Below are 22,154 nucleotides of genomic sequence, written 5' to 3'. Positions count from 1 at the left end.
TGATATCCCTTACCAAAGGGACTTCAGAAGATGATTAGAAGTAGGGATGGGAATTTCGACTAATTTCTCCACCGACTAGACTCAAATTTTATTTGCGACTAGTCGACTAGTCTATAAAGCCAGAAAACCTGCAAATTAGCGGCTGGGGGTGGCGGGAGCTGGCGAACCTGGCGACGGGCTCCGTGGTCGGGCAACTGGGGCAGACGAGGTGTCTCGATCTCGCCGCTGAGAGCCACAGGGGCAGGGCAGGTACAGGGCAGCAGAGCGTAAGGCAACCACCATGCATATTTTCAGTGAGTTTCTGCTTACACAGCCGACAGGCGACCTTGTTGTCATCTGCTGCGCCAAAATACTGCCAAACGGTGCTGATTTTCTTACGTGGGGAGCGTCGCCATCTTCCCACTTTACCTTTCCAAACTTTTTTTCCCCAAACTGTGTGGCCCTGCCCCCTGCTACGTGTGCGTGTGAGGGGAGGTGAGGAGGAGCAATTCTCTTCCTGGCTGCTCAGCCTGTTTACAAAGAAGCCGAGGCAGAGGCGCGAAGAACAAGGTGCATGATGCTTAATGCAGCGTTTAACCGACTAGTAAAATACTAAACGTTTAATAAATGAGTAGGCGGTTAAACGATTAAACGACTAGTCGCGCACATCCCTAATTAGAAGATGATAAACTGTGACCTGCTGGTTGGGTTCTCTCTGTTCTCATGTTTCTTACATGTTGGTCTCCTGATGCTGCCTTACTTCAGCTAGTCTATGAGCAACAGAAAACACAGTTTGCCCTGTACCTATTGCCAGGGGTTCCAGTCTTCCATTCTGTGCTTTTGAAAACGTTTTTGCTTCTTTGGACGTGGTGGAGTTTCGGGTATAGACATTTTTAAACATGCGGGAGCAGCAGTGTCTGTAACCAGGAAACCCGTGGCAGGACCGGCAAACAGAGAAGTGTATCCGCTGGACCTCGCATCAGGTCCTCGCTACATAGGTCTAAGGAAGATGAAACTGGCTGCCCTTAATATTTTCTGTGTTTTATTTTGTTTATTATGCAGTTTTGATGCGTGTGTGACAGACGTGTATGGGACATTTATGAAAATGTCGGGAACAATTTGCGTCCCGTATTGAATCAATAGGGGACACTACAATTAATTGTCAAATAAATGACTATTCCGTATTTTAAGGGAGGGGTGGCAATCCTAGTCATGACCCGGGCGCGTGATGAAGATTCGGGCGACTCCGACCATTTCCGATGCCTGCCGAGAGAAAAAGTTTCTTTTTCTTATATTATCACTTGGGCGTTTCGAAGCAAAAGTAAGTCGAACCCTTTTTTGTTGCTTTTCACAAGAAAAATAGAGCACCACTGTGGCTAACACGGTTCAGAATGACTGCCCCATCCAGCAAAACGATGCGCCAATGGTGCTGTGGCGATCGGCTAGCGCAAGCCTAGCATGTAAAACATATACGCAATATACTACAACTACATTAAAGAGTGTTTTAAAGCATTAATACTGCTTATGAATGCCAAATAAATATTCATGGTAAGTTTTAACAGAGAATATTTACCAGTGTTTAGATTTTGGACAAAAGCTAATATCTAAAGTCATCACTATAAACTACAGGAAACTAGAAAAGTGAGAAATTTAGATTTTTTTTCACAAAAATGATTAAATGCAAATTAACAGATACATCGGGAGATATAACCTCGACCTCATCTGTCAACACAAACCATCTCCGGTGCTCTCAGTGTCTCTTCGACCCCGATCAGTAATATCACTTTCAGACAAACTGGGTCTGATCATCTTAAACTCAGCCCACCTGAGGTGCTGCATTTGCCAAATGACTGAGCGTTGTGTCCGGACTCTGTCTGAAGCTTCTGTCATAGGTAGCTTCTTGTTACACCGATCTCCTGATTCTTACCTCTGATGTAGCAGAGACCAAAGGAAAGACTGTTTTCAACAACACATCAGATCACATGCCCTGTCCCCGCTGTGAGAAAACGCTGATGAGATCTCTGATGGACAAAACATAAACCAGAGACAATGTATCTTTTAAGCATGAGAATCAAAAATCTGTACAATAACTCTGAACACTAGAAAACCTACATAGGAAGATAGCGTTCAACCACATCAAACGTAGTGAAACTTGTACTGCACAGCATACAAAAGAAAGGTGGGGTGTCAGCTGGGCTCCTGTCAGAGAAAACAATATGATGTAGTAGCACCTTTTAAAAAGATGTGATGAACATATATGTTTTTCACTGCTTTTTGTTGTGAAAACTATAAAAACCCTGTCATATTACGTTACCCTTTGTGGCCTATCAGTTGCACTTCAGGGATCCAATGCTTAGAATTTTTCCAATTATTTGTATCGTTACATTTTTTGGCAGATTCCCAATAAAATAAACAAATTTTAAAAATGCACTGTTCTGACATAGTCACTTTTATCTGTAGACTGCTTTCACGATGCAACCTCCAATTTAGAGGAATTCGTGTGTAAATCAGTAATACACAGTTGTATATAAATAAACTAAGCACGCCAGTAACTCTAAAAACTACTCTGAAATCACATAAATAAATCAAAAACATAGATTAATAGTCAAATACAGTAGAAATACAAGACAATATTAGATATTCAGACTATTTGGGATTCACATATGTACCAAAGAAATTTGAAGAATCCACAATTACCAGAAGAAAATGCTACAGGATAAAATTTCGTACACTATTAATAAGTAGACCAGAAAAAAGTATTGTATACAGTTTATGATCTGTAATAATCTGAATATATTCAGTGTCCGAGTCATAATCATCAACCACACAATATTTACTCTGTTAGCAGAGTAAACCTTTAAAATCAGACAATTAAAACTAAAATATCTCCATTTCAACTAAAATGTGAAGTTCAGATCAGACACTATACTGTTGAGTCAACTTCTAAACCAATCAGCAATTAAATAAGCAATTTCCCATCATGCTATAATAGCTGGGGCATCTGGCTCCCAACACTGCAGCCGATTTGATTTCACAATCTTATTGTTGCCTACATCCTCATGATGTCCGGGCAAGTCAGGATCAAGTCAGACAGAAATCAATGTAAGAGTTGAAACCAGAAAGAGTGAAACCCTGTCTGCTGCATCCTCTTCTCTCACACCAACTACCTTCATGTCCTCTTTGACCACATCCATAAACCTCCTCTTTGGTCTTCCTCTAGGCCTCCTGCCTGGCAGTGGGAAACTCAGCATCCTTCTACCAATATATTCACTCTCTCTCCTCTGGACATGTCCGAACCATCTCAGTCTGGCCTCTCTGACTTTATCTCCAAAACCTCTAACATGTGCTGTCCCTCTGATGTACTCATTCCTGATCCTATCCATCCTGGTCACTCCCAAAAAGAACCTCAGCATCTTCAGTTCTGCTACCTCCAGCTCTGTCTCCTGTCTTTTCCTCAGGGACACAGTCTCCAGACCAAACAACATGGCTGGTTCACCACAGTTTTGTAAACGTTTCCTTTAATTTTAGCTGAAACTCTTCTATCACACATCACACCTGACACTTTTCTCCAGCCGTTCCAGCCTGCCTGTACACGCTTCTTCACCTCTTTTCCACACTCTCCATTGCTCTGGACTGTTGACCCTAAGTACTTAAAGGTAACATATTATTCTATTTTTCAGTCACGTCATATAGGTCTCAGAAGCCCAAAAACATAGTATTTAAGTTTATTCGCCTCAAAATCATCCTTTGTTCGGAGTTTCAGCGGTCGAAAAAGTCACTCTCACCAGCCCTGCTGAGAACAGGCTGTTTCTGGGCCTGCTTCCAGGTATGCAAATGAACGCATCTATCCGCGCCCACTCCCCCTCCCCTCTCTGGGAGAGGACGCGGCTTACAAGCTGTCACCGAGGGACTGAGCCGCCTCTTGGGAGCAAACCCGAGAGGAAAAGAGAAGGCCAGCGGAGAGTTCGCTCCCGTAATCCCCGAAAGCTCCACCACACCAAGAACCCGCCGCCCCTTGACGAAACGGTGGACCGCCACAGGCGGCGAAGCCGACACCACAGCAGCCGCTAGCAGGAGAGATGCTCCGGCAGCCAGCCGCCGGCCACCGCCAGCCCAGAGCGGGGAGCCGCCCGGCCCTGCTGCTGCTAGCAGGAGAGATGCTCCGGCAGCCAGCCGCCGGCCACCACCAGCCCAGAGCGGAGAGCCGTCACCAGCCGAGAGCGGGGAGCCGCCCGGCGCTGCTGTCGCTAGCAGCAGAGATGCTTAGGCAGCCAGCCGCCGGCCACCACCAGCCCAGAGCGGGGAGCCGCCACCAGCCGAGAGCCGCCTGGCACCGCTGCCACCGCTCTCCAGACGGTTGCTACCGGTGCCATGAGCCTGGTCACTTCGCACGAGATTGCCCAGCGCCCGCACCGAGAAGCCGAGCTCCGGCAAACAAGAAAGAGTGCTGTGAGGGAACCGCCACTCCAGAACCCCCTCCCTCACCCAGGACAATGGACGCTGGTAGGACAGTACGCCCATGCGGGGGGTGGGGGGGGTGGGGGGGCGGCACAGTCAGGGGGAGGAGTTAAATCCGCTTATTTCGTCCTACGCGGACCCAACTCAAACTCAGCCGTTTCAGCAGGCATATTCACAAAATGTGGTGTAGCAAGGCAGGGAAGAAACAGACAGTTCTCAAATTCGAACCTCATAATGAGCTACTGCAACACACACTACTATAAGAAAACTTTCACAAAGTGAGATTTGCATAATATGTCCTCTTTAAAATCCTCCACTTTCTTGATCTCTTCTCCCTGTAACCTCACTCTTCCACTTGGGTCCCTCTCATTCACACACAGATACTCCGTCTTGCTGCGGCTAACCTTCATTCCTCTCCTTTCCAGGGCAAACCTCCACGCCTCTAGCTTCTCCTCCACCTGTTCCCTGCTCTCACCACAGATCACAATGTCATCTGCAAACATCATAGTCCATGGAGACTCCTGTCTAACCTTGTCTGTCATCCTGTCCATCACCATAGCAAACAAGAAGGGGCTCAGAGCTGATCCCTGATGCAGTCCCACCACCAACTTGAACTCCTCTGTCCTACAGCACACCTCACCACTGTCTTACAGTCCTCATACATGTCCTGCACCACTCTAACATACTTCTCTGCCACTCCAGACTTCCTCATACAAAACCACAGTTCCTCTCTGGGCACCGTGTCATAAGCTTTCTCCAGATCTACAAAGACACAATGCAGCTCCTTCTGACCTTCTCTGTACTTCTCTATCAACATCCTCAAAGCAAATATTGCATCTGTTGTACTCTTTCTTGGCATGAAACCATACTGCTGCTCACAGATGTTCACCTCTGCCCTTAGCCTAGCTTCAACTACTCTTTCCCATAGCTTCATCGTGTGGCTCATCAGCTTTATTCCTCTGTAGTTGCCACAACTCTGCACATCTCCCTTGTTCTTAAAGATGGGCACCAGCACACTTCTCCATTCCTCAGGCATCTTCTCACTATCTAAGATCCTGTTAAACAACCCAGTCAGAAACTCTACTGTTACCTCTCCGAGACACTTCCATACCTCCACAGGTATATCATCAGGACCAAGTGCCTTTCCACTCTTCATCCTCTTCAATGCCCTCCTCACTTCATCCTTACTAATCTTTGCTATTTCCTGGTCCACAACAGTCACCTCTTCTACTCTTCGTTCTCTCATTTTCCTCATTCATCAACTCTTCAAAGTACTCTTTCCATCTTCCCATCACACTATTGGCACCTGTCAACACACTTCCATCCTTATCCTTTATCACCCTAACCTGCTGCACATCCTTCCCATCTCTGTCTCTCTGCCTTGCCAACCTATACAGGTCAGTCTCTCCCTCCTTACTGTCCAACCTAGCATACAAGTCATCGTAAGCCCCTTGTTTGGTCTTTGCCACTTCTTTCACCTTACGCTGCATCTCCCTGTACTCCTGTCTACTCTCTTCAGTCCTCTCAGTGTCCCACTTCTTCTTAGCTAACCTCTTTCTCTGGATCCACTCCTGCACCTCCTCATTCCACCACCAAGTCTCCTTATCTCCTTTCCTTCCAGATGACACACCAAGTGCTCTCCGACCTGTCTCCCTGATTACATTTGCTGTAGTTGTCCAGTCATCTGGAAGCACCTCCTGACCATCCAAAGCCTGTCTCAACTCTTTCCTGAAAGTCATACAACACTCTTCCTTTTTCAGCTTCCACCATTTGGTCCTCCGCTCTGCCTTTGCCCTCTTCATCTTCTTCACCACCAGGGTCATCCTACACACCACCATCCTATGCTGTCTGGCTACACTCTCATCTACCACTACTTTGCAGTCACTGATCTCCTTCAGATTACACCGTCTACACAAGATGTAGTCTACCTGTGTGCTCCTACCTCCACTCTTATAGGTTACCCTATGTTCCTGCCTCTTCTGAAAGAAAGTATTCACTACAGCCATTTCCATCCTTTTTGCAAAGTCAACCACCATCTGTCCTTCTGCGTTCCTCTCCTGGATACCAAACCTGCCCATGACCTCCTCCTCATCTCTGTTTCCTGCACCAACATGTCCATTGAAGTCTGCACCAATGACAACTCTCTCACTTCTAGGGATGCTCTGCATCACTTCATCAAGGTCCAACCAGAATTTCTCCTTCTCCTCCCGCTCACATCCTGCCTGTGGCGCATACCCACTAACAACATTGAACATCACACCTTCGATTTCTAGCTTCAGGCTCATCACTCGATCTGACACTCTTTTTACCTCCAGGACATTCCTACCAAACTCCTCCTTCAAGATAACTCCTACTCCATTTCTCTTCCTATCTACACCATGATAGAACAACTTGAACCCTGCTCCTAAACTTCTAGCTTTACTACCTTTCCACCTGGTCTCCTGGACACACAGTATGTCCACCTTCCTCCTCTGCATTATGTCAATCAGCTCTCTACCTTTTCTTGTCATAGTTCCAACATTCAAAGTCCCTACTCTCAGTCCTAAACTCTTGATGTTCCTCTTCTCTCTCTTCCTACGAAACACACCTTCCTCCCCTCCTTCTTCGACCAACAGTAGTCCATTTTCCACCGGCACCCTGTAGGTCGACAGCACCGATGGCGGTCTTTGTTAACCCGGGCCTCGACCGATCCGGTATGGAAGTCATACATTTGATTCGCATGTTTGATTTGGCCAAAGTTTTACGTCGGATGCCCTTCCTGACACAACCCTCTGTATTTATCCGGGCTTGGGACCGGCACAATAAGACACTGGCTTGTGTCCCCTTGCGGCTACATTAAAACTACAAAGACTCATAAAGGACAAAAGTCTAACTGCAGCTGCTGCAAACACTTGCTGATAATAAATACCAAATGAAACCAGCAGTGTTTTCAAACAGGCTTTGGCAAAACAGTCGCAGAGTAACAGCTTATCAACAGTAGGGGATAAATGGGGAAATGGGCATTTCTATAGAGTTTTGTTTTACGGTTATTCTGAACCTTTACTCTAGAATTTTCATTTTTTACTTAAAAAAATGTGTCAATTAACTGAAAACAGTACCGGCCCTGAAAAAAAGACTTCTGTTGTGCTTTTTATAGAAAACAACACCATAAAATATCATTTCAATGCTGCTGCTCTTGATGGTACAGTTCTGCTGTAACAGTACAGTGTTAGTTTTTTCAGAAAATAACAAATATATTCAATTGATTTTCAGTGCCTAACTATTAAGACTCACAAAAGGTAAAAACTTTTTATGTAGCTGCTTCAAACGTTTTCTGATAAGCAATACCAAACTAAACCAGCAGTGTTTTCAAAGAGGATTTGGCACATCGAGAAACAGCTTATCAACACTAAGACATAAATGGTGAAAACGTGTATTTAAATGAAACCTAAATCAAACACAAACACACAAAAGCATTTCAATAAAGTCAAGTAACACACCAGGACTTACATTTAACTTGAAATGTATGACCTGGAATTCTGGGTCCTTCATTAGTAACAATCAGTACTGTCACCGGTGTTCAAGATTAACTGGTGATCTGATCAACTGGTGATATTCAGTGAGCAAGACAGCTGTTACAACAGCAATACATAGCATAGGTGATTGTGTTGATGCCTGTTCAAAACACACAGATGTCAATAAACTGTTCCGAAATGTTCTTGTTGCAGCTTTAACATTGTTGTTATTGCTCCGTTTGGACTCCCGGGTGTTCAGTCTACCAGTAAAATACTCGGTTTAATGAGGACTTCCACCTCACGGAGTGGAAATATCGCTTCGCTGCGGTAGAGTGTGACGATCTCCACCAGATTAACTGGTGACAGTCTGTGGCCTCAGTCCGACGGTCAGACAGAAACAGCAAGAGAAGTTCTAATACCGTTTTCAAAGCTTACTGCGATAAACCAGTCGGACCTGACTTGTTCTACTTTTAAACAGATTTTAAGTAAAACAATCACATCATATAAACCATCTGACCGCATTCTAACCAGAGGTTTCACATTCCAACCTTCAGAACATCGATATCCTTCATCTATTTTCCCCCCGTTATTCAGGATTTATTTATTTTACTGGGGCATTGCAAGTTATAATCAACATTGTATTCTATAGAATCAATGCATTGTAAATTAAATGGACTGACTTTATAGAACACAAAATTAAAGGTATTTTTATTTCTAAAGACCTAGAACAATAATATAGACGAGGATATTTATTCTACAAAACCTTAACGAGCCCACCCTTGAACTATATAGCTAGCTGCTGTTTCAAACAAGATCTCACAACTCAAGACGTGAAACAACAAAATAAGAATGAATAAAAACAGACCAAATAAGATCATCTTGCTGAATTGTTCTACCATAAGTTCCATCTGCAGATTCCCTCTCAGACTAAAAACTGCCTCTTCAATGAACACCTTTACACTTACATTCCAATAGCTGTGAATAAATGCCCCCCCTTTTATTAGTTTTATTTGACAAGTAAGTAGAGAGACGGATGGAAAAGTAGGGAGAAAACCTACAGCTGAAAGCCGTGAGCTGGAGTTGAACCCGAGCCACTGCATCGGGTTTATAGATCTCCTGTTGCGTCACCTGAGCTAACGTCCCAGTGTATGTGATATAGTGAAAGGAATTAGTGTCTTTTCTCAGTGACATGTCAGTTTAGAGTAGTATGACACAAGAAAGTTCTGCTGCTGGTTTGAACATGAATGTCCTGTGAATTTTGCTAAACTGCTGCATTTCAAATCCAATATGTTAAATACTGCTGGGCTTTTTAAGTAAAATTTTGACGTTTGTGTTATTTAAATAAGACAGTGTAGCTATAATGTGATCTAAACCTGCCAATACTTTATCAATATATTAATGTTATACTGCAACACTTCGGCATACTGTTATCACACAGCTTGGTGAACTTCTTGTTACATAACGTATACACCGTGTCCTGGTCTCCTGTCGGCTGCTTTAACAGGTTTTGACAGTTATCACAGCTCCACTAGTTCCAACCACGGTTTCGTAGTTTTCTTTCTTGTTGCCTGACAGCGCATGACTCTTACGATGAGAACGCGACTTACTTCCAGATTTTTTTGTCAGGACCAAAATGAATGAAACAGCAGAAATCTCATTTTTAGAAGCGAAGTTGTTCCATTGTTTATTTCCTGGTTAGTCGGTAAGGGGTCCTGAAAAGCCACGCCTACGAAACATCTGTCTCAGAAACGCTGAAATCACCAGTTGATCGGATCACCAGTTAATCTTGAACACCAGCCCTGAAATAAAAAAAAAGTTCAGTCGACTTCTATTGTGCTTTTTATAGACAATGAACCTTCATTCAACTCACACCACAGTCAGGTAGTTCTCACTATAAAACTTTAAAAGCTGCTCGCTGCTACCCTCACCGGTGCAGTTCAGTTCTATCAAACTGACTTCAAAAGTTGCTTTTTCAGAAAAAACAAATATCTTAAATAGATTTATGACTCCGAACTAATATTTAACACATACAGACTCTAAAAAGGTCCAAAGTCTTACTGTAGCTGCTGTAAAAACGTCCTGATAAGCTAAGCCAAAATTAAAACAGCAGTTTCTTCAACGGGGTTCGGCTCAGCAGTCTTCCGAGATATCGCAAGCGTCGTTTGGGGGGCTGCTTCTGATCGAGGCCTGGTTGCGTAATGTCATTCGTACAAAAACGACAAGACAACAAACTCAAAGTCGATATTTCAACGGTGTCATTGGGCGAATCTGGATATTTTTAGTAGCACACAAGCCGACGACAGCAGCGTCACTCTCGAAAAAGCAGCAACGCAGAGAGGCAGTGTAGCAGAGGAGCCACTTTACACTGAGCTCCGAAGAGATAAAGTGGTTTCTGTGGTCGCTTTAAAAAAATACTGTCTGAAGCGTCAAAGTCTGTAATAAATGTAAGTATTCGTATTGTATTTAGTCGTTGACAGGGTTTATTTAGAGACTGCAGCACTCACCGTCCCCAGTACTCCTCGAAACCTTCAGTTTGTTGTTATTGCTCTTCGGTTGGTGACAGATGAAGACCCGCCTACTTTAACGGAAGTGACGTAGTTTAAAAAGTCAACTTTTTTTTTTGTTTTCGTACACAACATTATTGTTTTTAAAAATGAATACAGAAAAAATATCAAGTATTGATAGGCAAAATGTACAAATTAAATGTATGCTGAATAATATTGTTTTTAAACTGCACTAAAAAAAGTTGTAATTTTAAATATGGCCTCCAGGGTTGGTTGTACATCCCAACCTGTTTTGGTAAACTACAAATAATATATGAAGAGTTAATTTGCAAAAACAGGTAACTCCGTTTTATAAATTTTCATAAAACTCATTTTGTTATTGTTTACTTGAGATAATAATAATAATAATAATAATAATAACACTAATAATAATTTTTTTCTCTATTTTGTCATGTATTTTTCTACTGAGTCAAATCCACTCAACTTCAGTTTGATTGATGTTATCTCAAGTAAACAATAAAAAAAGTTTTCTGAAAATTTATCAAAAGGGAATTATCTGTTTTTGCAAATTAACTCTTCATATTATAAAAATCCCAGAAAAATTATTAATTTACATTTTGACAATGAAAAACAAACAAAAAACAAACAACAAAACTAAAAACACACCAAAAACTGTGAATATTTTCCTCATCAAAAATGTGCATTTTTATTTACATTAAAGGTCCTTACACACCGGGTGCGTTTTTTACGTGCGTTTTTTTCGGACGTCAATATTTTTTTTCGAACCTGTATCCTGTCAATACACGCTTTCACATCGGCAACGTTTTCGCGCTCAGCGATTTTGCGGCATTTATTTTTTCGGATCATGGTCGATTTTTCTAAAGTTTTGCATTCTTTGTGACCACTTCTGACCAATCAGATTGCGTGTTGTTGCGACGTCCCATTCACCGGCATACAACATACTTTTCACTGTCAATTGCGTTGATGTCACGGTCATCAATTAGGTCTCGCAAGACATCGCAACGCATCTAATCAGAACTGAAAATAATCCGTCCGGTGTTGTGTTTTCTGCTTTTAGTATCTGTTGCATATGGTAGATATTATTATTATTCATACTTTATAGTTGAAGAAGTGAAGAAGATGTGGAGGAATTTGAGGGACACGTACGTGAGAAAGAAGAGAGAGGAGGGAGAAATGACGAGGAGTGGCCAGGCAGGTGGAAAACAGAAGAAGAGGTGGAAATACATTACGGCAACGTCTTCCTCCCCTTCGGAAAGTCGCAAAAACGCATCGTGCTTGATATGTATGGACAGGTGCGTCAAAACTCGCATCCGAATATTTCGCAATTTCGCATCGTTTATTCGCATCGCTCCCGGTGTGTAAGGACCTTAAAACAAAGCATGTTAGTGACTTAAAAGTGTTAACTATTTTTCAAATTGCTATTTTGAATATTTTCTGTTTTGCTGAAACTCTAGATAATATCAAGGACAATAAACGAAAAAAATATTAAAGTACAAACATGTAATGTCCACATCAAAAACCTTTATTTTTATAGGTATTTTTGCATTTACAATGTGCAACCATAGAACAGCTTTACTGTATTTAAAGCCATTATAGCCAACAGCATTATCATCATCCACCAATAAAGTTCTCTTCCTGAGCTACAAAGGCTGTCTTAAAATTAGATTTCACCTCAAATGTTTCTTTTTCAGTTTTTCTAATCATCAGAATTTATTCACATAGATCTTCTCACTTTAACCCTTTAGATTATCAAAGAGAAAATTTCCAGTATGACAGAAAAAAATAACATAGTACTCATTTCAGTTCCTCCTAAATCACACACTGTACAAAGTTGATGTTCTTTCAAAGTAAGCGCACCAACTTGTTTTAATAAGACATGGGTGTCTATTAAGGCAGAAGATGGGTGGCTATTAAGGCAGAAGGTTAAGTTATCCCCCTGCCTTGTAGAAATGTAAAAAATGTATACATAGAAATGCATAAAAGTTGTGGGAGTACAGTGGACAGTTAAAATAGCAATTACTTTATCTGAAAAAATTACAGTTAGTGTCATCTCTGTAATTTTTTTACACTTTTAGTCCATGAGCCAAGTGGGTAACATTGGGGTCATCGGTACCACTTTGGGGGGCAAATTCTCATATGCATTTTTGTTAAGGACAATATCCCTAGTAACTATTCCTGCATGATAGACATGCACAAGTGAAAGCTGTATGTGAGATATCCATGAGTTTTTAATAGGTACGTCAATACAATTTTCTAGCCTCTGATATGGTAAATGCAAACATATACATTGATTTAAATACTAACTACACTCATAAAAGACATTTAAAATCAGTGAAAACTATAATGAGTTTCTTATTGATATGCTGTGATACAAAGAACTTAAAGGAATATTTTTATCGACACATTTTAACTGAGAATTTTAAATTAAAGCAGAGCGTTTAACACTATTTTTTGTCATTATCCTTCCTGTAGATTGTAACACATTCATCTTTTATGTAATATATCTTTAGTATGACATAGAGCAGGGGAACATGTGTCCTTACAACGTTTAACATCCTTACCACCTCTGTGGTTGGGCTTTGACCTTTACATGGAAATATTAAGGGTTACTATAAGGTAGGGGTCGGCAATTAGATGTGGCTTCGGGCCAAAATCTGTGTAAACAATCGAACAGTGGGCCAACGCTCCGATGCCGCGAGCGGGGGTGAGGGTGGCGATACCGCGAGCAGCTGATCGCCGCTGCTTGGGACACATGTCTCAATACTGATCACAGATGTATTAAAAATGACTCCCGAGACACACACATGTTTTGCACACACTGTTGCTCAGTAAAATCTGGCTGGGACAACCGTGTCCGACCAGGAGCGCAAACGCAGAAATGCCCGGCAGCAGCCGACCACGCCAGTTTCGTGTTGCGGTGACGGACTGGCTTGGCTCCGTGCCAGTGGAAACGCATACTGGTTTTTAGAATGAAACAACTAAGCTCTGAACTAGCACTAGCTCCTGGAGCCAGCGGGTGGAAACACGGTATATGGGTGCGATCGATTCTTCATTTTTAATAATCTCAAACATTGAAAAAATAAATCTAATTTTCAAAATCATCTGGCGGGACAGATATTATTCCTGACAGGCCAGTTTTGCCCCGCGGGCCGCCAATTGCCGACCACTGCTATAAGGGTTATCCATGTAAGACAGCCAATAAGATGGCAACTTTCCATTGTGGTTTTTCATCTCTCAGTACTTTCTCACACTCTAAGGCAACATGTGGCCTTGGAACAGGGCCAGTGTGTTCTCCTCTACTGTAAACTGGAGTAAACACCTCTCCTGGTTCAATAGTCATCTCATGTTTTTTTTAGATGACAAATTTTGGGTTTGGGCTCAGGCATTGAGCCATACACCTTTGGTTGCACAATTATCCCATTTACCCTGTGTGATGTTCCAGCCCCAGATAGTGTCTCTTCATTGCGATCAATGGTGTCCCATGCCACTGTTGTTGGAACATGAAGCTGGATGTTCAGTGGCAATGGAACACTTTTAGCTGAAGTGTTCAGTCAGTATTTGCAAACACAAGGCAGTATCAATTCCTCTGACCGCCCATGTAACAGGGTTAACCTTTAACCTTAACCCCATAACCTACATACAGTCATGAAAAAATTATTAGACCACCCTTGTTTTCTTCAACTTCTTGTACATTTTAATGCCTGGTACCAGTAAAGTTACATTTGTTTGGACAAATATGATAGCAACAAAACTAGCTCATAAGAGTTTAATTTCAGAGCTGATATCAGACATTTTCCATGATTTTCTTGATAATAAACAAAATCACTTCAGTCTTCCATCAGTAGCTATGGCATTGATGATTGCTTACAGCCCATTCAGCCCATTCCTGTTGCACTAATTCTAATGAATCTGCTTTGTTTTAGGGATTGTGGTTCTCCATTTAGCATTTGATGATTTTCCACAGGTTTTCAGTTGGATTTAGATCCGGTGATTGAGCAGGCCGAGGCATGGTTCCAATGTTCTGGTTCTCCATCCAGGCTTTAACTGACCTTGTCTTGTTGGAAAATCCAGTCATTGGAGACGGGAAAGAGTTTTCCAGCTGATGGAAGAAGACTGTTTTCAAGAGTAGCCCCAAACATGACCTGGTTCATCCACCCTGTTCAACTCAGACTGAAACAACCTCAGATGGTCACTGATCCACCCCCATGTTTTACTGTAGGGGCAGACAGTCTGGTTTGTAGCTTCTCCAGGCTTCCTCTTAACCAATAAGTTGGCTGGAATGTTTTTTCTTGGTGTTATGAATGACTCTCTTGGAGATCTTCAGTTTTTTCGCAACTTGTCTCTCACCCATGCCAATTTTCAGCAGTGCCAAGATGGCTGCCGTTGTGGCTTCACATAATTCTTCTGTTTTAGGTGTTATATGAGAGCTGACAACTTCTGAGTTGTGGTGAATGTCAGAAGGAAGCAACTCGAGGCCTTTGCATGTGCAGTGCTGCTTATGACATGAAATGTCCTCTTTTAAACCCTGGAATACAATGAAGCTGAAGCATGCCAGATAGGACATAAAGTATTATGGAATCAGCTGCATTTTCTTGTCGTGTTCATTGTATTCTTCAAGTAATATACCTTTATTGGTACCAGTCATTAAAATGAACAAGAAACTGAGGAAAACAAGGGTGGTATAGTATAGACAATGTATAGATGGCACAATTGATGAATCTCCTCCGCAGGCGGAAATTTCACATGAATTTTTTTTTGCAGCCAATTTCACAGGCAGTTCCTCTGGAACCTGCGCCTGTGAAAGTGGCTGCAAAGTTTGGTGTCTCTTAACTGTTTTCAGTTTTTGCTGTATTTTGCTATGTTTTTGAAATATTTTGTTGTATTTTATCGACTGCTGATGGAAGGTTTTTGCTGGGAGAACAATTTATTCAAGAGAGAAGCTTTAATCATTGAGACGGGGCGGATCTGGACAGTGACATCCAGTTCCGGTGGACATCTTGAGGTGTATTCATGGTTGTCGTGCTGGTGCAAAGGTGAAGGCTAGGAAATGGAGATACGAGCCCTTTCTTCCATCAATCATCATGGGAAACGTCAACTCTTTGCCAAACAAAAGTGACGAGCTGGAGACATTGGTGAAGACGGACAAAACATACCGTGAATGCAGTCTCCTGTGTTTTACTGAAAGCTGGCTGAATCAAAACATCTCAGACTCCACTGTGGATCTACCTGGCTTCACCCTTATAAGGTCAGACAGAGATGCTAAAGCTAGTGGCAAGAAGAAAGGAGGAGGTCTTGCTTTATTTGTTAACCAGAGATGGTGTAACTCCTCACACATAATGGTTAAGGAGAAGTTGTGTTGTCCAGATATTGAACTGTTGGCAGTTGGACTCCGGCCATATTATGTCCCAAGGGAGTTCAGTCACATCATAACAATGCTTGTGTACATTCTACCCAAAGCAACTGGCTTGGTTCCATCTGATGTTTTGCATGATACTGTTGCTAGGATACAGACTCAACATCCTGAGGCACTTGTAATATCAGGAGATTTCAATCATATCAGCCTCTCCTCTCATCTGACTGGATTTACACAGTTTGTTAACTGCCCTACCAGAGAGAACAAAACCCTAGACCTGCTGTATGCCAATGTCAAAGAAGTTTACAGAGCTACTGCCTTACCACCACTGGGCAGGTCAGATCATAACCTGGTTTATCTGCAGACCTGTTACAAACCTTGTGTGCTGAGACAGCCTGCAACTAAAGTCAAAATCAGAAAATGGACTCCTCAAGCTAGTGAAGCTCTAAGGGACTGCTTTGAGTCAACAAACTGGAATGTGCTTCTGGAAACAGATGAGGACAGTATGAACATTGACAAACAGGTTGATTGTTTTACTGAATACATCAGCTTCTGTAGAGACACAGTCATACCTGCAAAGACTGTTCGCTGTTTACCCAATAACAAACCATGGATCACAAGCGACAACTCAACTTGTTCTTCAACAGATTTGACACTGTGGACACACCTATTTCCACTGCTACTCCTCCTTCTTCTCCTCAACATATGGAAATCCCCACTATAGCTCCTCCTTCTTCTCCTCCGTCTGCTACACGTCTCCACAGCTGCAGCCACTTCCATTCCAGCACCTGTGTCCGTCTCTGTCACAGAGACAGGGGTGATGTTGGAGCTTCAGAGACTTTGCTCTGGGAAGGCAGCTGGCCCAGATGATGTATGTCCAAGACTGCTTAAAGACTGTGCTGCACAACTGTGTCAACCTCTCCACAGGATCTTCAACCTGAGTCTACAGCTGGGGCGGGTGCCTGCTCTATGGAAAACATCCTGTATTGTACCGGTACCAAAAATCAAATGCCCGGCTGAACTAAACTACAGACCTATTGCTCTGACCTCACACATCATGAAAACTCTGGAGCGGCTGGTTTTACGTCTACTGAGGCTTGAGGTCAAAGACAAACTAGATTCTCTGCAGTTTGCATACAAAGAACATATTGGAGTGGATGATGCCATCCTCTTCATGCTTCACCGTGCCCTGTCACATCTGGAGGAACCTGGAGTTTATGTGAGAATCATGTTCTTTGATTTTTCAAATGCATTCAACTCCATCCAACCCACCATCCTCAAAGACAAGCTCACAGAGATGGGAATGGATCCTTCCTGTGTTTCATGGATCACAGATTACCTGACAGGAAGAACACAGTTTGTCAGGCTGGGGAACTGTGTTTCTGGGACATTAATGAGTAGTACCGGGGCTCCACAAGGAACAGTCCTAGCTCCATTCCTGTTCACTCTGTATACATCTGACTTCAAATACAGCACTGAGTCCTGCCACATTCAGAAATACTCTGATGACACTGCTATTGTGGCATGTATCAGAAATGGACATGAAGCTGAATACAGAGATCTGATAAGTGCCTTCAGTGACTGGAGTCACAAAAACTGCCTGCTACTCAATGCCTCAAAGACAAAGGAAATGATCATCGATTTCCGCAGATCCAAACCCCCTCTTCAGCCAGTGAACACTTGTGGCGTGGACATCGAGATGGTGACATCATATAAATATTTAGGTGTCCACCTTGATAATAAGTTGGACTGGTCTACAAATGTAGACTTCATCTACGAAAAGGGCCAGAGCCGACTTTATTGCCTCAGAAGACTTCAATCACTAGACATCTGCAGGAGATGCTGCAGATGTTTTATGCTGCAGTCTGCTGGGGAGGTAGTATAAAACACAAGGATGCAAGGCGTCTGAACAAACTGATTTAAAAAGCTGGCTCTGTGGTTGGAATCACAATGAACACATTGGAGAATGAGGTGGAGAGATGGGCACTGAGCAAGATGGAGGCCATTCTTACAAACATGGATCCTCCACTTCACATCTGCCTCAATGAACAACGTAACATCAGTGGACGACTCCGATCCCTGCACTGCAGGACTGAAAGATTTAGGGAATCTTTCATACCATCACCAGTCAGGCTATTCAATGAGTGAGAAACAGATGAGGTAATCCAAGGGGAGACAGAGTCCAGGGAACGATGTGCGTGAAGCAGGGTGCGGCATGTAATGGCCCAGTGTCCGAGCTGTGGCAGAGCCAGGTTTTTATCAGCCGCTGATTACTGATTACGAGCAGCTGGGCTCGTCCACAGCTGCTCGTAATCAGCGGAGCCAGAGCACCGGAGAGGGAGAGGGCGTGACAGCACCCCCCCTCGAGGTTGCCCTCCTGGCGCACACTGGGCCGGTCGGGGTGCCGGCGGGGCGTCCTGGGGACCGGCAGGGATCCGGCAGGAGGGACCGCTCCAGGGGGCGGCCCGAGGGGCAGGCGGGTTGGGTCCAGGCAGCTGGGAGGGACAACTCTGGAGGATGGCCCAGGGGCTGGGCAGGCCGGGGCAGGACAGGCTGGAGCCGGACAGGCTGAAGGATCCGCTCCGGAGGACAGCCCGGGAACTGGACAGTCCAGGGCTGGACAGGCTGGGGGGACTGCTCCAGAGGATGGCCCGGGGAATGGACAGGCCGGGTCTGGACAGGGAACTGTTGACCGGGCTGACGGAGGTCATCAGAAGGCCGGACTGGGAACTGGCAGCTGAGCCGACGGGGACCCTCTGGCGGCCGGGCTGGGAACCGGCAGCTGGCCTGATGGGGACCCTCCGGGGGCCAGACTGGGAACCGGCAGTTAATCCGAAGAGAATCCTCCGGGGGCTGGACTGGGAACCGGTAGCTGGACCGAAACTGGAGCCAGGACTGGGGACCCCTCCGGGGGCAGAGCTGGAGCCAGGACTGGGGACCCCTCCGGGGGCAGAGCTGGAGCCAGGACTGGGGAACCCTCCGGGGGCAGAGCTGGAGCCAGGACTGGGGAACCCTCCAGGGGCAGAGCGAGAGGCAGGACTGGGGACACCTCCGGGAGTGAGACTGAAGCCAGGACAGAGGACCCCTTGGGGGGCTGGACTGGGGACAGGGCTGGACTTTTAACTGGGAACCCCTCGGGGGGCAGAGCTGGATCTGGGACTGGGGACTCCTCGGGGAACGAAATTGGGGACTGGACTGGGGACTCTTCAGGGGGCGGACCTGGAACTGGGGATCCCTCGGGGGGCAGAGCTGGAGCCAGGACTGGGGACACCTCCGGGGGTGAGACTGAAGCCAGGACAGAGGACCCCTTGGGGGGCTGGACTGGGGACAGGGTTGGACTTTTAACTGGGAACCCCTCGGGGGGAAGAGCTGGATCTGGGACTGGGGACTCCTCAGGGAACGAAATTGGGGACTGGACTGGGGACTCTTCAGGGGGCGGACCTGGAACTGGGGATCCCTCGGGGGGCAGAGCTGGAGCCAGGACTGGGGACTCCTTCAGAATTGGGGACCTCTCAGAGAGCAGGACTGGGGACAGGTCTAGACTCAGGATTGGGGACCCCTCAGGGAGTAGGACTGGGGGCTGTACTGAATATGGGACATGAGACCCCTTGGGGAACTGGACTAGATTTGGGACTGGGGACTGAACAAAACTAAGAACTGGGGCTCTTTCGGGGAGCTGGACTGGACATGGGACTAAAAATGGGGGGCAAGGAGACCACAACTGCAGGGGAACTAATTGGGGAGGCCACTGCAGGGGTGCCACTTGGTGTTGGGGTGGCGTTAGTCCTTTTCGGGACTGGCGGGAAGGTGCTGAGCAACCTCTGGGCTCGGGAGGAGGCATAAAGCTTCCTTAGAGCTCGAAGGGAGGCGCCAAGCCTTTTCATGGCTCGAAGGGAGGCGCCAAGCCTCTTCAGGGCTTGAAGGGAGACACTAAGCCTCTTCAGGACCCACGGGGAAGCGCTAAGATTCTTCAGGGCTCGCAGGGAGGTGCAAAGCCCCTTCAGGGCTCACAGGGAGGCGCAAAGCCCCTTCAGGGCTTGCAGGGAGGCGCAAAGCCCCATCAGGGCTTGCAGGGAGGTGCTAAGCCCCTTCAAGGACTCATTGGAAGCGATACGTCTCTTCAAGGCCGCCGAGGAGGCGTTACACCTTTTCAAGGATTCAGGGGAGGCATTATGCCTCAACAAGGACTTGGGGAAGGCGTCTCACCATCTCAAGGCTGCTGAAGAGGCTCTTTGCCTCATCAAGGACTCCGGGGAAGTGTTTTGCCTCATCAAGGACTCCGGGGAAGCGTTTTGCCTCATCAAGGACTCGGGGGAGGCGTTTTGCCTCATCAAGGACTCCGGGGAGGCGTTTTGCCTCATCAAGGCTGCAGGAGAGGTGAAAAACCTCTTCAAGACTGCAGGAGAGGTGGGAAACCTCTTCAAGGCTGCAGGAGAAGCTTGTAGCTCCTTCAAGGCTGCAGGGTGAGCTTTCTGCTCCTTCAAGGCCGCAGGGGGAGCTTTTTGCTCCTTCAAGGCCGCAGGGGGAGCTTTTTGCTCCTTCAAGGCTGCAGGGGGAGCTTTTTGCTCCTTTAAAGCTACAGGGGAAGCTTTTGGCTTCCTCAAAGCTGCAGGGAAAGCCTTAAGCTTCCTTAAAGCTACAGGGCCCACATGGACCGAAGACGGGGCGATGGGCCCCACAGGAACAGAAGACTGGGCAATGGTCCCCACAGGAACTGAAGACGGGGCAATGGGCCCCACAGGAACCAAAGACGGGGCAATGGGCCCCACAGGAACCAAAGACGGGGCAATGGGCCCCACAGGAACAGAAGACAGGGCACTGGGCCCTTCAGGAACTGAAGAAGGGGTGATGGCCCACATAAGGACTGGTGACGGGGCAGCAGGCCCCACAAGAACTGGAGACAGGGCAGCGGCCCCCACAAGGACAGAAGGGAGTGAGGCGGCACGGGGCCTCTCCTCAGCCGAAGAGAGTGAGGCAGCACGGGGCCTCTCCTCTACCGGAGGGAGTGAGGTGGCACGGGGCATCTCCTCAGCCGGAGGGAGTGGAACGGCTCGGGGCCTCTCCTCATCCGGGAGGGACGCAGCACGGGGCCTCTCGTCAGCTGGGGTTGAAACGGCGCCGATCCGCTCGGGAACTGAGACGGCGTCGACCCACTCGGGAGCGGAGGCAGCACAAGACCCCTCCAACACTGCAGGCAAGGTGGCACAAGGCCCCTCCGGCACTGCAGGTGAGGTGGCGCAGACCTCCTCCGGGGCAGGAACCAGGAACGAGGAATGGAGCAGCAAGCTGGGCAGGCTAATTGGCATGTGCAGCGAACGCAGGAGGTCGCTGGGAAGGTAGAGAACCAACTCTGGCTTCTCAAACGCCATCCTGCGTCCCATAGACACCACTGCATCCTTATAAGCCTGCCCAGCTGGCTTTTTCCATGCCTGCAACAGGGCATACAGGGCCATCAAAAAATCATTGGACTCGGGGGTTTCAAAAAAAAAATGTCCCAGGGGCCGATGGAGGACAAGGGCAGGTCCAGATAATCTGGGTAGCCTGCTGGGTTCTTGGGTGGCTGGGCTATTCTGTTATGATCTAGGTGGTTTGAACCCAAGCAGCAGGCAACAGACAGGCAGGTGAATTCATAATGAATTTATAAATTCACCTGCCTGTCTGTTGCCTGCTGCTTGGGTTCAAACCACCTAGATCATAAAATTATACTTTTAAAAAAAATATTTGAGTTGTCTATCACTAAACATCTTTAGGATGAAGAAAAAAAATATCACAAGTCCAAATACTTACTTGGAAAATTGTTGAAATTGTTCCTAAAGAGAGAGCTGGGGGGTCAGTGGAAGACATGTTGTTTGAACTTGGAATGTGGTATGTCTTACAGTATTAATATTTTTCCTGCCAAAAATGTTGCATTTTTACAGTTCAGAGTGTGGGGTGCTGGGAAATGTAGTGTTTGTCTACATTCAGGAAGAAATAGGTACAGCTAGACAGCCTTAAAAATGTTGGCCCCAGAGGGTTAAAGGAATTGTGCAAAAACAACGGTTATGGTGAAAAATCACAAATAAGTGATAAAGCTGCCAGTGTGGAAATGCTGTCCTATCTTAATTTACTTATATTATCTCAATGTACATTTTAGTACCACTTAGATTTGGTCACCTGATATGGTACCAATATCTGTCTGGTCTATTTGTAATGTTCACACCTAGGAAAGCACACAGTGTTCCCATTGTCATAGCAACAGTATATACTCAGCCATCCATCCATCCATCCATTCTCTATACACCGCTTTATCCTCACTAGGGTTGCGGGGGGTGCTAGAGCCTATCCCAGCTGACTCGGGTGAAGACA

The 22,154-nt window shown here is 45.6% G+C and overlaps 1 protein-coding gene across 1 annotated transcript in view; it reads right to left on the bottom strand.

The window, feature by feature from the left end:
- Nucleotides 1-9,532, bottom strand: part of tecta (tectorin alpha) — a 117,858-nt gene extending 108,326 nt beyond the window's left edge. Inside the window, exon 1 of the mRNA XM_051938059.1 lies at nt 7,927-9,532. Within this exon, the coding sequence (XP_051794019.1) occupies nt 7,927-7,928 (2 nt within the window). The 5' untranslated portion in view covers nt 7,929-9,532. The remainder of the gene's footprint in view (nt 1-7,926) is intronic.
- Between the last annotated feature and the right edge of the window lie 12,622 nt (nt 9,533-22,154).

This window comes from Acanthochromis polyacanthus, chromosome 17 (genome assembly GCF_021347895.1).
Source record: "Acanthochromis polyacanthus isolate Apoly-LR-REF ecotype Palm Island chromosome 17, KAUST_Apoly_ChrSc, whole genome shotgun sequence".
Lineage (NCBI taxonomy): Eukaryota > Metazoa > Chordata > Actinopteri > Pomacentridae > Acanthochromis > Acanthochromis polyacanthus.
This window is presented reverse-complemented; position numbering and strand designations above follow the sequence as displayed.